We start from the raw sequence: 17,040 nt of genomic DNA on the forward strand, positions 1-17,040 counted from the left end.
TTCCTTGATGTAAATTTTTACTCCATTTTATTATTGTTTCATTTAAGTAGATATTAAAAAGAGTTGCTGAGAGGGGACATCCCTGTTGGACCCCTTGGTTTATCTCTCTTGTATATGATAGCTCGTGATTTAATCTTATTTGTATTTGATTATTTTTATATATGCTTGTGATAGCTTTTAGAATATTATTTGGTATTTGTCTTTCTTTTAATATGTTAAATAATATGTTTCTTTTAACTTTGTCAAATGCTTTTTCAAAGTCAATAAATGCAATATGTGTTTCTAAATTATATTCTCTTCTTTTTCTCTATTATTAATTTTAGGCAAAAGACTGGGTCTATACATGATCATCCTTGTCTAAATCCATTCTGTACTTCTAGAATAAAGTTTTCGGTATATTTCATTACTTTGTTATTTAAGATTCTGCTATATATTTTGTAACAGGAATTTAGTATACTGGTACCTCTATAGTTTTTAGGGTCATCTCTATTACCTTTCTTAAAGATAGGAATCACAGAGGAGGTCATATGTTAATAATAATAATGATATAGGAGTATCATATTCCTATCCACTCATTCTTGAATTCTACTTTAAATCAATTTTTTTTTTCAATACCTTAACTACCACTCTCCTGAGATACTAATCAGTCTATAATTTGTTATTTCTGCCTTGGAACCTCCTTCATGTAACTGATCTATCTTGCCTTCTTTCCACTCCCTTGGAACTTTGTCAGAGCTGAGACTTAGCTTAGTCAGGGACTGGATGGCATGTTGGTCCATATGTTTTGAGAATGTGCAAGAGAATGCTGCTGACAGAAATTTATATCAGAATGGAAGTAGACAAATTGGAGGTGCTCAGCATATTTCTTGGTATGCTGAGCACCTCCAGTTTGTTTACTTCTATTCTCACATCAATTTCTATCACATTGCCAGATGCAGTATCTCCACCTGAATTTCACATCTTACTAAGTGATTACTTAGTAACTCAACTAGTTTTTCTGTCACTGATTAAAATTATCCTTCCATAATCATTCAAAGGAAATCCTTTTAAAATCTATATTGTAAAAGGATTTCCTTTGGCCTGCTTAACTAATTTGCTCTCAGCTTGATTTAGCTCTCCTTAACATGCTCATCATCTTTCTTGCCTGCACTTTGTATTGCTCATGAGCATGCTTATCACAATTTTTTTTTTATTATTCTCTCCACTATATATATATATATATATATATATATATATATTTTTTTTTTTTTTCTTATTTTTTTCCTGCTTTATGATGTTACTCATCCATTTACTTACTCTTACTTGGTTTATCCTCGTGACCCTGGGTATGCCCTCCAATATTGCTTCCCTCAAGCAACCCCCAATGCACTCTTCTTCTCCCTTGTAGGGTAAGAATAGTATGCCATGGCACTGCTCCAAACTGCCTTCTTAGTTTGTCATAATCACTAGTTCCATAGTTCCACATATCTCTTCTTACCTGATTATTCCACATTTATGCAGTTTTTGTCTGTAAAGTTGCTAGTCACTTTCTCTGGTCAGAGGCAGATTGACCATCTTGGTTATTGGCACACCTTCTGATGCTATTACCAGAGCTAGTGCTCTCATTACATATTATTATTTTCATTAAACATATCATTCTGGATTAATTTTTATTAGGGCAATCAGCTAATTGAATAATCTTGCTGCTCTTCAACTAGCTGGCTTTGGGTTCAAATACCATTGAGGCATGGATGTTTTTGTTCAGGCAGGAAACATTTTCATCATTTGGTGTGAGACCACTGTCTTAGTTACTGGAAGTCCTATAGTGGCTTGAAAAGTACTATGTTTGGTTTCTAAAGCAGAGCTCTCAGATTTTCCTGCTCTTAGCTGATCTGTGGTACGAAATGTGCAACAAGTTTATAACCTTTCATGAGCAAGATTCACATTACAAAAAAATAATAGTAGTAATATTCGTTGACTTTCATAAATCAGTATCTCTTGGTTGTGTGAAGGAATGGTGGTATGTATGAACTGGCTGGCTTCTATCATTTTTTCTCTCATTCAGTTGAGCTTTGAAACACATGAGCACCTGCTAGTGAACATCTGCTTACTGTTCAATTTCTGATCTACTGAATGAATTTCTCATCATCCTGTTTCACTCCATGCACTTGTTTTTTGGAATATCCTTTCTCAATCATTTTCCCTAAGGGCTACAGTCCCCAGTTATTCAAAAAGAAAAAAAAAACAAACATATTAACAGGTTTCTTTTTTCCTTGTGACCCATAGGGTGGCTCTCATGTGGTTTTGTTTTGCATCCTCACATGTGAATTAACACACACACACACACACACACATACACACACACAAGTGTGTGTGTATATATACAGCAGTGTATATATACACTGCTTGGAAAGAAGTCAACAGACACTATAATGCGAGAAAAACAGACAGCCATGGCACACACCTTAATAAGATGTAGAATCTCCTTTAGTGACTGCAGCAATTCTATGGGGCATACTTTCCACAAGCGTATGATAGCAATCAATGGGAATTTTGGAATATTCTTTCTGTAGGTATGTAATGAGGTCCTCAACTGTTGTGGAACAGATGTCCCTCGACCTTACCCAATGCTCCAGTTCATCCCACAGATGTTCAATTGGGTTGAGATCAGGAGTCTGTGGAGACCACTCAAATGTTGTGACATTCGTGTCCACAAACCATGCAGTTACAGCAGCAGCCTTATGATGCAGTGCATTGTCTTGCTGAAAGAGACAATGGTAGCAGAAACGCCACAAGGTATGAAGCATTGCATTGTCCACAATATTCAGATACCTCTCAGAGTTCAGTGTTGGGCATCATAAACAGAGGCCCAAGGCCAAACCAGGAAAAACAGCACCATACCATCACACTGCCACCTACAAATTTCATAGTTGGGGTGACGCATTCTGGTAAGAGATGTTCACCAGACATCCACTACCACCCACATTCATCTGCTTAGTTGGTGATACAGCGTGACACACTCTGTAACACAGCTTTCCAAGCTTCCACGTCCCACAGTATGTGCTGTTTTTACCACTGAAGACGATGCTGCATGTTGTTTCGGGTAACGTGGAACTTGCATATTGCAGTCTTACCATGGGAAACCCATGTTGTGAATATCAGATCTGGATGGTTGTGTGCAGATTTGTGTTCCAATTAATGCCCAGAATTCCACATTCAACATGTTGGCCAATGAATGGCAGATTTTACATATTGTTATTATCAACAGACCTGAGTCAAGAGATTCATCATGGGAGGTCCCACTCTCATATGCACAGTTCATCATACCTTGACTTAAATGCATTCACTGTCCCTGCAATCACTACCAAATCGCTGCACAGTAATCCATATGCAGCCTGATCAAAGCCTTGTACATTGGAATCAAAATATCCTTACTTCAACTTGTCAGGGTTCTCTGCATCATCCCCATATTCTGCTGTGCTGTTCTTACAATTTTAGCAAAATGTCCACAAAAGTTAGAAGTCCTTATCCACCATCATCCTCAGAGCTTTCTTCTCCTCCACCTTCTATAAGATATCGACATCAATTCTGTACTCTGCATTCCATTTTTGCTTCCCAGTGTTAAAACTTTATACTTTTCTACATTAAACTGATATACCCACACCCTTGCCCATTCAGAGAGAGTATTCAAGCCCTCTTGCAAGGCTAAAACATTGCTCTACTCCTCATAACTTCCCAACTTTGCATCATCTGCAAACAACTATATATCACAATTTAAGCTTTTTCCACTCCATATATACAAATTGAACAACAGTGGCTCCAAAACAGACCTGGGAATGCCATTAGTGACTTTCTTCTTCTGTGATATCACTCCCCATATACAGCCTATTTAAACCTATCAGACAGCCAATCTCCAATCCAACTTACTAAATCTACTGTCCAACCCCATCTATTTCAATTTAATTACTAGTTTGTCATGCAAAATCTAAGTATGCTACTGTATATACATCCCCCTCCCCCTTATCCAGTCACCTTGTTTGCTAAAACACGATATTCCTTTAGCAAACCCATGCTGTCCATTAAAGAGAATGCTAATGCTCTCAACCCAGTTCTGAATCATGGTGTTCACTAGCTTCTCCAACACCTTGACCAAACTCCAGACAAGCAGACTGGCCTATAATTCAAAACCTTAGTCTTTATCCTCTTTATGAAGTGGAACAATTTTGCCATCTTTCTGCTCCTTTGGAACTTGGGATAATCTAAGATTAATGTTTAAAATGTAAGTTAAAGCAGTTGTTAACTACCTGGAACTTTCCCTCAAGACACATGGTGATATACCATCAAGTTTATTCAATTTCTCATATACCTCCTGCTCACTCACCATCATTGGTTCCTTCCCCATTTCCACTGTTTTCAAGTTCTGCATTATTTTACAATCACAAGGAATCATTCTCACATTATCAGTGACCAACATTATCTTCCCATAATCATTCTTCCTTTTACTGGTCACATATTGAAATTGCTACCCTTACTAACTGAGTCACCTTCCTTGCTTACTCTTTGTACTCTTCATGTAACTGATCTTGCGTTGCCTCCATAGTGCCTGTTTCTTCCAGATTATTTGCTTCACCTCTTCAGTCATCCATTTTACGCCTACTTACTTAATCTCCTGATCTTTGGAATACACTTAGTCATTTCCTCTTCCAGAGACCAAGCAGCATTGATTTCCTTCCCATGCAATTCCTCAATCCACAATATCACTGCAAGTCACCTCCTGAGTTTGACACCACCCACCTAATAATTTCACATATAACCCTTTCTCATAAAAGTCCTGATATGGTTTGCCTCCACCAAGTGATCACTCTATGGTCACTTTCAGCTCCTCATCTGGAGGAAGATTTACAATTTGATTTACAACATGTTCTGATGAGATAATCAAATAAGACTTTCAATCCACATATGACCTCTGTTATGTACTGCTTAAGATAGTTATCCCTTAAAAATTCAAGGAAGTCATTCTCTTGGTTCCTGATGCTGTCTCTTCATTCCAGTCTATATTACCATAATTGAAATCGTCCATAATTATCACCCTTCTCTTATTGCCAGACCAATTTATATAAACATTTCCATCTCACTGCCTTCCACATTACTAGGTTTATAGCAACATCCTACTAAACATTTTCCCCTGTACAACCTCTACTTTACACCATATTGCTTCAAAACCACTACCATTATTTGCTCTTTGCATCTCCACTCGAGATAGGCACAACTCCTCTGCCATCATCAATAATACTCCTCCTCCCTTTCTTCCTTGTCTGTCTGTCTTCAAAAAATATTACATATCCTCAATCTCTATTCCTGTCAGAATGTCACCCACCTTATACTTCCACATATAACTCTTTCTCATAAAAGTCCTGATATGACCTGGCCCCCCACCCAAGTGATCACTCTATGGTCACTTTTACCTCCTCAACTGGAGGAAGATGTGACACGTCATTTACGATGGTGATCTGAAAAGTTCTTGGCCTCATCCATAGATGGCAACACTATTGGCAAGAGATTTTTTTTTCTAAGTTGATACATCTGTCATAAGCATCCATGTGAAATTGCAAGTCATTCTATAAAGTAGTTTGTTTTATACAGCTGTCGGTGTAGCAAAAGTATTGTCTGTATCCCTTGAAATGGATAAAATTGAATATCATATGATTATAAAATTCTTTGTAAAAGAAGGTTTAACGCCAAAAGAAATTCATTCGAAGTTCATAAAAGTTTATGGGCACTCTTCTCCTTTGTTTTCGACAATTAAGAAATGGGCTGCCGAGTTTAAACGTGGCCATACCAGCCTTGAAGATGATCCAAGTGAAGGATGCCCAAAAAGTGTAACAACACCAGAAATCGTTGATCACGTGCACGATATGTTATTGGATGACCGGCAAGTCAAAGTGCATGAAATTACTGAGACTATAGGCATTTCAAAAGAACATGTAGGAATTTTTCATGAAGAATTGCATATGAAAAAGCTTTGCTCAAGATGGTTTCCACACTTGCTCATAGCAGATCAAAGATGCACTTGCATGAAAATCTCGTGTGTGAGTGGAACATTTTAACAAGAATAAAACTGATTTTGTGCATCGATTTATTGCTATGGATGAGACTTGAATTCATCATCACACACACCAGAATCCAAACAGCAGTTAAAACAGTGGACAGAAGCTGGTTGTTCAGCGCCAAAGAAGACAAAGTCGGTTCCATCAGCAGGAAAGGTCATGGCATCAGTGTTTTGGGATGCTAAAGGCATTTTGTTTATTATCTTGAAAATTGCAAAACAATAACTGGAATATTATTCCGATCTATTAACCAGACTAGACAAAAAAATTCGTGAGAAAAGACCCGGTTTGCAGAAGAAAAAAATCATCCTTCATCAAGACAAATGCACCTGCCTACAAAGGTGTTTTGGCAGTGGGAAAATTAAGGGATCTGCACTATGAATTGTTGAAACATCCAGTTTATTCCCCAGATTTGGCTCCCTCTGACTTTTATCTCTTCCCAAAACCAAAACTCTTCCTTGCTGGTTAGCATTTTTCTTCGAATCAAGAGGTGATTGCAGCTCTAGAGGAGTATTTTGTAGATCTTACTGAGAACCACTGCAGGGATGAGATAGTGGTACTGGAGCATCGTTGGAATAAATGTATTAGTCTTAAGGGAGATTGTGTTGAAAAATAAAAATAATTTTGAAATTATAAATTATTTTTTTCTTTGTTAGGCTGAGAACTTTTCAGACCACCCTCGTACAACAATATCTTCTGATGAGATAATCAAATCATTCGACCATGTCTCACTCATACCAACAATTTTTGGACAAATGAACTCTATCAATGCTGCAATTTCATTTTCCTTGTTTCGAATACTTCTAGCATTTGTAAACATACACACCAGCTCAGTTTTGTTTCTATAACAAGTCTTGCTAACCCCACTTCTCAGATATACTCTTCTGCCCTTCTCACTATCCATTCTTGTCTGATATTACACAAGGGGTGTATATTTAGGTCTGGGAAGTGCCTAGACCTAAATGTCACCCTTCACATCCTCATCATCATCAAATTCCTGCCATGTACCCTCAAGGGGTGTACAGGATATGATAGTACTACATGAAAAAAATTACATCATTACTAACTTCCTATCTACAATTTTACTCCAAATCAGTCTGTTACTTGTCAAGACTCCAACATTATCAGATCTTATATTTCTATCATCTAAGGCACTTTTGTACCGTATCAATCCACCTATATCTTGGTCTTCCTCTTGGTTGTTTTGCTACCAACCTGGCAAAGAACACTTGTTTTGCTAATCTTTCCTCTCCCATTCTGTTTAAGTGACCATACCACCTGAGATTAGCTCTGCTAACACATTCCTGGATGTTGACAATGTCAAGTTCTTTCCTAATATCCTCATTTTTAATAAGATATTGCCATTGATGGCATCTGTTCATGCCCCTAATCTTTCTCAGGACTCTCATATGTGTAGTCTCTAGTCTTTGGTCGAGTGTTTTAGTTCTGACCCATCTCTCAGATCCATAAGTTAAAACTGGTTTGAACACTGTCTTGTATACAGCTAATTTAGTGTTCTGACTAATTTCTTGGTTATTCCATAGAATTTATTCAATTGACTTCCTACCATACCAGCTTTGCTGATTCTGTTGTCTATTTCTATATTTAATTTACCATCTTCAGTAAAAATCGTGCCTAAGTAGTTGAAATGTTTCACTTGTTCCACAGGTTCTCCATTCACAACACAGTTGACATTTTTAATGATTCTGCCTATTTTCATTGTCTTTGTCTTTTTATTGCTGACCCTCATACCATATCTATTACAACAGCTATTCAATTTAGTCAGAGAATCTTGCAGACTTGTAGCGGATTTATTTAGAAGTATAACATCATCCGTATAAAGCAAAGAGCTGACATTAACATCTTCAATTTTGATATCATGTTTTAATACCACTTTCCTTCATAATGTGATCCATATAGATAATGAATAACAGAGGGGATAATGTACATCCTTGTCTCACACCAGATTTAACATTAAACCATCTTCCTGTACTTCAATTCTAACTGCTGACTTACAACTCAAATAAAGACTAAGTATTGCTTGATATAATGTCCCATTGACACCATATAACTGTAGTGTATTGAATAACTTCTCTCTTGGCACCTTGTCATATGCCTTTTCCAAATCGACAAAACTTAAATACAGATTTCTGTTATATTCCCATGCTTTCTCGACTATTTGTCATAAAGATCTGATCCTGACAGCCTTTATTTGGCCTGAATCCAGCTTGTTCTTCACCAAGTTTTTCTTCCACAATTCTTCTCAATCGTTTCTCAAGTATACTTGCATAGATCTTGCCAGGAACACTCAGTAGGGAAATACCTCTGTAATTCTCACATTCAGTTTTATTTCCCTTTTCATATATGGGTACTATGAGCGCTCTACTCCAATCATCGGGAATTCGAAGAAAATGAAGAAAACTTTTGGATTATCTAACCCTTAAGGGTTAGATAATCCAAAAACCTTATTCTAGAAACCAAAAGTGAAACTTTTTTTTTCAAGATACTTAGTCTCTAATAATCAGATGGTGGTCAAATAATTTTATTTATTTATTTATTATTTTTTTTTTGTCATGGGCTAGTTCTAATGAGCCAATACTATTTTATAGTTCGAGTTGTAATGGATTGTATCATCTCTGCTGAGTGATGACTAGCTTAATAGCTAGTCATATTATAGAAACTTATTATAGTACTTATAGAAATTTTTCTGCAGCTTAAAGAACAGTTTGTTAAAGAAAAATGTCAGCAGCTAGCAGCTCAAAAGGATGGAAGGCGAACTTTAAGTGCAGAAGAACTGTCCATGTTTTACAAAAGATTTCTTGATGATAATCATGCTAATCATATAAATTATAATTGGTAAGTTTAATCTTATAGTTTATTGGAAGAATTTTTAAACTTAATGCTGCATAATGAATTGAATATAACAACACTGTTTTACGCAAGGATAGAAAGGACAAGAAGGGAGGGAGGAGTGCTGCTGATGATAGGAGGGGGAATTATGTTCACATAATTCTTGATAAGGCCGCTTGGTGTCGCACTGATTAGATCGTCGGCTTGTCGAGAGCTCCTGAAAAGATTAGTAGTATTTTGTGTTAACATTAGATATTTTACTAGAATTTTAAGTAGTATTGTTTGCTTTTTGTTTCTTGGTGTGTCTGTGCAATTTTTGCATGTTTTCTGTTATTTTAATTATTATTTTTAAGAAAAGATAGCGTACACATGGCACCGATAAAGAAAAAAATGGCGGCCAGGTCGCCATGTTTGTTTAAGAGTTTTGATGTAAACGAATTTATGCAATGTGCTGTCTGTGACATGTATGCCTTGCGAAGAGCAGTGGGAGTCTGGTTAGAAAGTGATAGTGGAGTTAATATGTGTAGAAAGTGTAAAGAGAATGAGGACTTCAAGCGTGTTTCGTGTGTCGAGAGTGATATCGTTAACGATAGTCAGAATGTAGAAAATGGCGGTGTGCTAGAGAATTGCGTGGTAGTGCCAGATAGGTGTGAGAGCGTCGCTGAAAGTGTAAATGAAGGTAGAAACACAGAAAGAATGGATGATTTGATCGATAATGAAAATGGTTAGATAAATGCGAGTAGCAAAATTGCCCGTTTGAATGGTGCGATACACAGAGCTAAAAGACAACTGGAGCGTGTGGAAAAATGTGTTGAACGTACCGACAAATAACCGGCGGAAGTCTGTGACGGCAAATAATAGAATGTTCGTAAACGTCAATAAAATGACGGAGCGAGTGCTGTATGGGGATTCGCTATTAAGAGGCGTAATAATTGAGAGTTTAACGAAGTCGTACCAGCCGGGTGCGAACATAAAGGATGTCAGCGAATCTATTTGACTGCAAAAACAGAGGGTGAAAGAGATGATAATCGTGGCAGGAACGAATGATTTGAAAGAGGACAAAATGGAAATGATAGAGGATGTGAGGGAGTTGTTTGAGGAAGCAAAAGAGAAGAGTGAGAGAGTTAGGATGGTGAGTATCTTACCGCGGTATGACAGCGAAGTGTTTAGAAGGAAGGCCATAATTGCCAATGACATTATGCGTGGGTTATGCATGGAGAGTGGTGTGGAATTTGTGGATGTGTGGAATGAGTTTGATGGGCGAAAGGACTTATATAAGATGGATGGGTTACATTTGAATGGAGTTGGTGTACGGAGACTTGAAAGAGTGTTGATGAATGATGTGGAAGTGGATGTACAGACTCAGGGAAACTAAATTTATTAATAGGGGGGGGGGAGTAGATATGCAGACTTTAGGGGGGCAGTTAAATGTATTAATGAGTATATTATGCCCGAGCGAGTACGACGGACAACAAATCAGAATGGGATAGTTAGCATAAGGCATCAAAGTAGGGATGGGACAAATGGGCTTCTGCGATTCATGTACACTAATGCCAGGAGTATTAGGAACAAGAAGGAAGAGTTTTTGGCCATGGTTGGCACTTCCAGGCCACAGGTTGTCGGTATTAGTGAAACATGGCTGACAGAAGATGATAAAGCTAGTGGGATTGAATGCGACGGGTATAGCGTATTCAGGAGTGACAGGGTGAAGAAAAAGGGGGGAGGAGTGTTATTGATGATAGCTGATGAGTTGCAGCCAAGGAGTATAGAAGTTGAACTGCAGAATGGGGAAAAAAGCACATTTGAGGCTGTTTGGTGTGAGATAGAATCTAGCAGAACAAAATATACAATTGGGTGTTGCTATAGACCAGGTGATGGAGTGGATGGTGGGGATACTATGCATAAGCAAATAGAAGAAATGAGTGGACGGAGGGTAATTATTATGCGTGATTTCAATTATGGTAACATTGACTGGAAAGAGGAAAGGGCACATGGGAGGAAGGAATTGGATTTTATGCGGTTATTAAGGGACAACTATCTACGGCAACATGTATTGGAAAATACCAGGGGGCAGAGAGTGCTGGACCTAGTAATTGCAACTGAGAATGTGGCTGTAACGAACATAACCATGTTGCCACCAATTGGTGAGAGTGACCATGAGGTCATGACTTGGGAGGTGGCTAAAGGAGTCGAATTTACAATTAAGACAGGGTACGTGTGGAATTACCGGGCTGGTAAATATGACAAGCTTAGGTGTGTGCTTGGCTCAATGCCATGGCATGTAAAACTGCAAGGGCTGGATGTTGATAGTGCATGGGAGGTGGTTAAGAACTGTTTGCAGGAGGCAATGGTTGACTGTATACCAAGAGTCCGAATAATAAATCAAGTAGGGGTTAAATGGATGAATAACACTATTAAGCTTGAGCTGCAAAAAAAGAAACAATTGTGGAGGGAATTTAAGGAGAAGGGTGACCATCAGGCTCAGGAACAGTATAAAGCTCAGGCCAGGATGGTAACAAGGGTGGTAAGAAAAGCAAAAGCAGATTACGAAAGGAAATTGGCCACGCAGGCTAAAGAGAATCCCAAACAGTTTTTTCAATATGTTGCAAGTAAAAGGAAAAATGCTCATGGTAGAATGATCTTAAAAAATGCTGAGGGTAGGGAGGTAACCGAATCAGTCGATATTGTGGAATTACTGAGCGAGCACTTTGAAAGAGTATATCATCCAGGTGGTGACTTTGCAGGAATGGAAGAACCAACAGCTTATACTGGAATTGTGATGAATGAAGTAGAGGTAACTAGTCTATTACAGAACCTCAAAGTCAATACATCTGTGGGATTGGATGGTATACCAGCTCGTGTCGTACGTGATGCGGCCAAAGAATTGTCAGTGCCCTTGACCATTTTGTTTAATTTGAGCCTCAGGACTGGGTCAGTCCCAAGGGGGTGGAAAGAGGGGAAAATAGTTGCACTGCACAAAGGTGGTTCCAAGGCTGCTGTTGAAAATTACCGACCAGTCAACATAACAGGAATCATTATCAAGATCTTAGAGAAAATAGTCAAGAGGAAAATACAAGATTGGATAGAAGAAAATGGGATACTGTATCGGGGACAGCATGGTTTTGTGAAGGGTAGGTCATGCCTCAGTAACTTGCTCACGTATTATAACACAGTGATGGCTGAACTGGATAAGGGTAATGGGTTTACAGTGATTCTACTGGACCTTGCTAAGGCCTTTGACAGGATACCACATGGAATTCTAATCAGTAAATTGCAGCATATGGGAATGGACATAGGGTTGGTGAGATGGATAGGAGGGTGGTTGACGGAGAGATATCAGAGAGTGGTTTACTCAGGAGTAGAGTCCACAAGACGGCCTGTGACTAGTGGTGTGCCACAAGGATCTCTTCTTGGACCGCTGCTGTTTAATTTGTTCATAAATGATATAGGAAAGGATCTGAGAGGAACAGTTCATTTGTTTGCAGATGATGCGAAGTTGGGTAGGGCAATAGTGAATGCAGATGACGTCAAAATTTTGCAGGATGATTTGGATAGATTGGAGGTCTGGGCTAAGGAGAATGGATGTCAATTTAATGTGGCAAAATGTAAGGTTATGTCGTTGTGGCTAGCCACAACCCAGTTGTGGCTAGCCATATGAAGACTTGTGTGAGGAAAGGATATGTGTGGGAGTGCAAGGCTGGTGACAAGCTTACAAGACAGGTTGGAGCTATAGCATGGAATGAAAAATAGATCTGATAATGCATTTTGGGGTGAAAAGATTGGCGGCAGTTTACTGCATTGGTGGAACCGTGCTCCAGGAAATTGATGAGGCACGAGATTTAGGAGTGTTGGTGGATAAGGAATTGAAATTTAGGGGACACATTGCAAAAGTGGCCAAATCAGCTCATCAAATCACTTGGTTGCTGAAGAATACGTTGACAAGCAGAGACAAGCAGGTTATTGTTCCTCTGTATCGCGCCTTGATAAGACCCCATCTCGACTACTGTGCTCAGATTTGGTCACTTAGGTTTCTTCTTGATGGGGAGGAGGTGGAGAGGATCCAGAGGCGAGTGACCAAGTTGATAGCAGGTCTGTGGAATGAACCATATGAGAACAGGTTGAGGATTTGTGGGTTGCAAAAATTGGTTGATAGGCAGAGGAGGGGAGATATGATTGAGACATTCAAATTACTGAAGGGTTTCTATAAAATTAGTTCAGAAGATATTTTTGAGAACAGGGCTGGTTGTGGGAGGACTAGGGGACATCCATGGAAACTGGGCAAAAGTGTGGTTAGTAAAGGTGTTAGAGCTGGGTTCTTTACTTTTAGAGTGGTGAATGAGTGGAATGCGCTCCCTGAGTCTGTGGTGGATGCTGTGACAGTGAATGAGTTTAAGGCGAGGTATGATAGATACTGTATGAATGTTGAATAGTTGTGATGAATATGATTTGGGGCCTCCCTCGATGAGTCTAATGACTCCCTGGAGTTGCCCGTAATAATAGTAATAGTAATAAGGTAGACATGAAAGAGGGAAATAGTGGCAATGGTTTAGAGGCAGTGTGGTGTGAGGTGGAGGTTGATAGGAATAGTTGGATGTTGCTATAAGCCAGAGAATGTGGAGGATGGTGATGGTGGAAATGTATAAGCAACTGTGGTTAGTGAAGAAGGAAAGATTTTAATTATGGCGGCATAGAGTGAAATGAAGAGATAGCATTTGGGAAGAATGAAAATGAATTTCTCGAGTTCTTGAGAGACAACTATCTCAGGCAGTATGTAAAGGAGGGCACATGAGGATCGAGAGTTTTAGATCTGATAATTTCATCAGAGGATATAATTTTGAGAGTGGTTTTTACTTTCCTCCAGTTGGTGAGAGTGATCATGAAGTGATTGCCTGGGTTGTGGCTAGCCATATGAAGACTTGTGAGGAAAGGATATGTGTGGGAGTGCAAGGCTGGTGACAAGCTTACAAGACAGGTTGGAGCTATAGCATGGAATGAAAAATTGAGTGGTAAGGAAATAAATGCTGCTTTGGAACTGACAAAGAAATACATAACATAAATGTGTGAATGTATTCCGAAGGTCAAAAGACTAAATAAGGTAGGTGTGAAATGGATGAATGAGGGGATTAAGCATGAAGCCTGAAAGAGGAAGGCACTTTGGAGGAGCAAAAGATGAATAATGGTAACAATCAGTTGCATAAAGAGTATAAAGACAGGCCAGGAGAGTGACTCAGTTGTTAAGGACAATAAGGATGCAGTATGAGTATGAAATTAGCAAATCTGGCCAAGAAAAACCCTTCTGAGATTTTTTGATATGTAGTAAGTAGAAGGAAGAATGATTATGATAAGATGCACTTAATGGATGAAAGTGGGAGATTGGTGACTGCTGCAGAGAACATAGTCGAGGTGTTCATTGAGCAGTTCATCTTCAGTGTGAAAACAGAAGCTCAGGTATAGAGAGAGGGAGATAAGTAATCTACATGTCAATAAGACCATAGGACTTGATGACATATCACCATGTGTCTTAAGGGAATGTTTTAAGAAGTTAGCATCAGCCTTGGCCTATGTGTTTAACAAGAGTCTTACAACAGCACAAATCCCATAGGATTGGGAGGCCAAATTGTTTCACTTCACAAAGGTGGTGATAAGCTAAGGCAACAAATTATAGGTCGATATATATATCATATCTGGAGTTGTGATTAAGGTATTGGAGAAGTTGATGAGATATAGAATACAAAAGTGGGTTGATAACAGTGGTATTCTTTGTGCTTGTCAGCATGGGTTTGTTAAAGGTAGGTCATGTTTTACAAACTTGCTTATATACTATAACAAGGTAACAAATGTTTTGGACAAGGGAGATACATATACAGTGGTCTACTTTTCTTGAATTAACACAAAAAACAGAGATAAGTAATACATTTTACTTAAGGTCATATATTTCAGCCCGAATACTACAGGCCATCGTCATCAGTGGCCACAAGAGTTAATTACAAAATGGAATGCGAACAATGGATGATTTGAAAAAGTTAGGACCCGTGTGATAATATATATTTGACTAGTGGTGTGGTGTGCTGCAGGGTTCTGTTCTTGGACCACCGCTGTTTAATCTGTTCATTAACGATATAGGGAAGGATCTAAGAGGAACAGTTCATTTGTTCGCTGATGATGCAAAGTTGGGTAGGGCGATAGTGAATGCAGAAGATGTCAGAATCTTGCAGGATGACTTGAATAGATTGGAGTTTTTGGCTAAGGAGAATGGATGTCAATTTAATGTGACAAAATGTAAGGTTATACATTTTGGGGTGAAAAAATTAGCAGCAGACCACATTGGTGGAACTGTACTCCAGGAGATTGATGAGGCCAGGGATTTGGGAGTGTTGGTGGATAGGGAGATGAAGTCTAGGGGCACATTGCAAAAGTAGCTAAATCAGCTCATCGACTCACTTGGTTGTTGAAAAATACCTTGACGAGCAGAGACAAGCAAGTTATTGATAAGACCTCATCTCGACTGCTGTGCCCAGATTTGGTCACCTAGGTTCCTTCTTGATGGGGAGGAGGTGGAGACGATCCAGAGGCGAGTGACTAAGATGATAGCAGGTCTATGGAATAACCATATGAGAACAGGTTGAAGATTTGTGGGTTGCAGAAATTGGTTGATAGGCGGAAGAGGGGAGATATGATTGAGACATTCAAATTGCTAAACAGTTTCTATAGGATTAATTCAGAGGATATTTTTGAGATGAGGACTGGTGGTGGGAGAACTACGGGACACCTATGAAAGCTGGGCCAGAGTGTGGTTAGCAGGGGTGTTAGAGCTGGGTTCTTTACTTTTAGAGTGGTAAATGAGTGGAATAAGCTGCCAGAGTCTGTTTTGGGTGCTATGACGGTGAGTGAGTTCAAGGCAAGGTATGATAGATACTGTGAGAATGTCATATAGTTGTGTGGACATGATGTTTAGGGCCTCCCTCGATGAGTCTAAGGACTCCCTGGAGTCGCCCGTAATAATAATATATAAAACATTGCAATGGTATAACTGAGAAAATGTCCGTGTGGTTAGCCTAGTGGCTATGCGCTTCACAACCATATGTCTGGGGAAGGAGTGTCCTAGGTTCGATTCCCGTCAACGACATGAGGAGCTTAAGGATCTTTCTCAGCCATAGCCAAGTTAGCTGATCTTGAGCATGGACAGCAGGGTTTTTTCTCTCCAGATTATATGGGGTTTTTCATCCTGCAAGCAGGCAAACTGGCCCTGTGAACACACAGGTTACAGTCATAGGATATATTAGGAGGACTCAACCAGTCCTAAGGGGCAGTCAAGGAACCCGACATGAATAAAATAAAACTGAAAAAAATGTTGCAATATTGATCATTCATTAGCTCTTAAAAATTATCAATGTTCGATTAAAATAAGACTTTCCCATATCTTATATAGAGAGAGGTGGTAGTTTTGATTTAAGTTCAGATGGCAAAGTAAAGTCTCAGCACTTTCTTTAAACAAACATTAAAATTTATACCGACACCAATGAAGTAAGCAATTTTCAGACCATAGGATGTTGTGTTTGTATCTGTTCTGTGCTGTGCTATGCCAAGCCAGATTTTTCAGATTTACTGTTGCTAATGTAAGACTGGTGTTTTTGTATTCCCTTTAGCACAAAGCGTCCAGTTTGTCTAAAATAAGAACGACAGTCACAAGGAACTTGGTAAACTCCAGGGAGAGCTAGTGGAGACCATTTATCTTTTGAAGATGGAAACTATTCTGATAATTTGTTGATAGGAAGAAAAGTAGCCACTAAATTATATTTCTTAAGAATCCTGGAAATGGGTTCTGAGACACTAGAAATGTAAGGAATTGGAACTTGACTTACTGTTTGTTATTTGAGCTAGGATTATAGGAATTAAAAAGCTGTTGCATGGTCCTTTCTGAGACGCCACTGAGTTTCATATATCCTTTGATTGTTTAAGAGCTCCTCCTGTAATAGTTTGTTCCACACCTGAACAGCATGAGCACATTGCAATAAAGTTTTTATAATTCCAATTCCTCTGTGATGGATAGTGAGCTGATTGCTGTTGAATGTAGCATCCAGTGAAAGTAGGCATTTTGATAAAT

General features: G+C 38.8%; 1 protein-coding gene across 1 annotated transcript in view; it reads left to right on the forward strand.

Moving 5' to 3' along the window:
* Coa8 (Cytochrome c oxidase assembly factor 8) overlaps positions 1-17,040 on the forward strand; it is a 48,393-nt gene that overhangs the window by 23,432 nt on the left and 7,921 nt on the right. Inside the window, exon 3 of the mRNA XM_090399384.1 lies at positions 8,800-8,942. Within this exon, the coding sequence (XP_090255510.1) occupies positions 8,800-8,942 (143 nt within the window). The remainder of the gene's footprint in view (positions 1-8,799; positions 8,943-17,040) is intronic.

Source organism: Typopeltis vanoorti, chromosome 10, assembly GCF_054136105.1.
Source record: "Typopeltis vanoorti isolate ZY-2024b chromosome 10, IOZ_Tvanoo_1.0, whole genome shotgun sequence".
NCBI classification, from domain to species: Eukaryota; Metazoa; Arthropoda; class Arachnida; order Uropygi; family Thelyphonidae; genus Typopeltis; species Typopeltis vanoorti.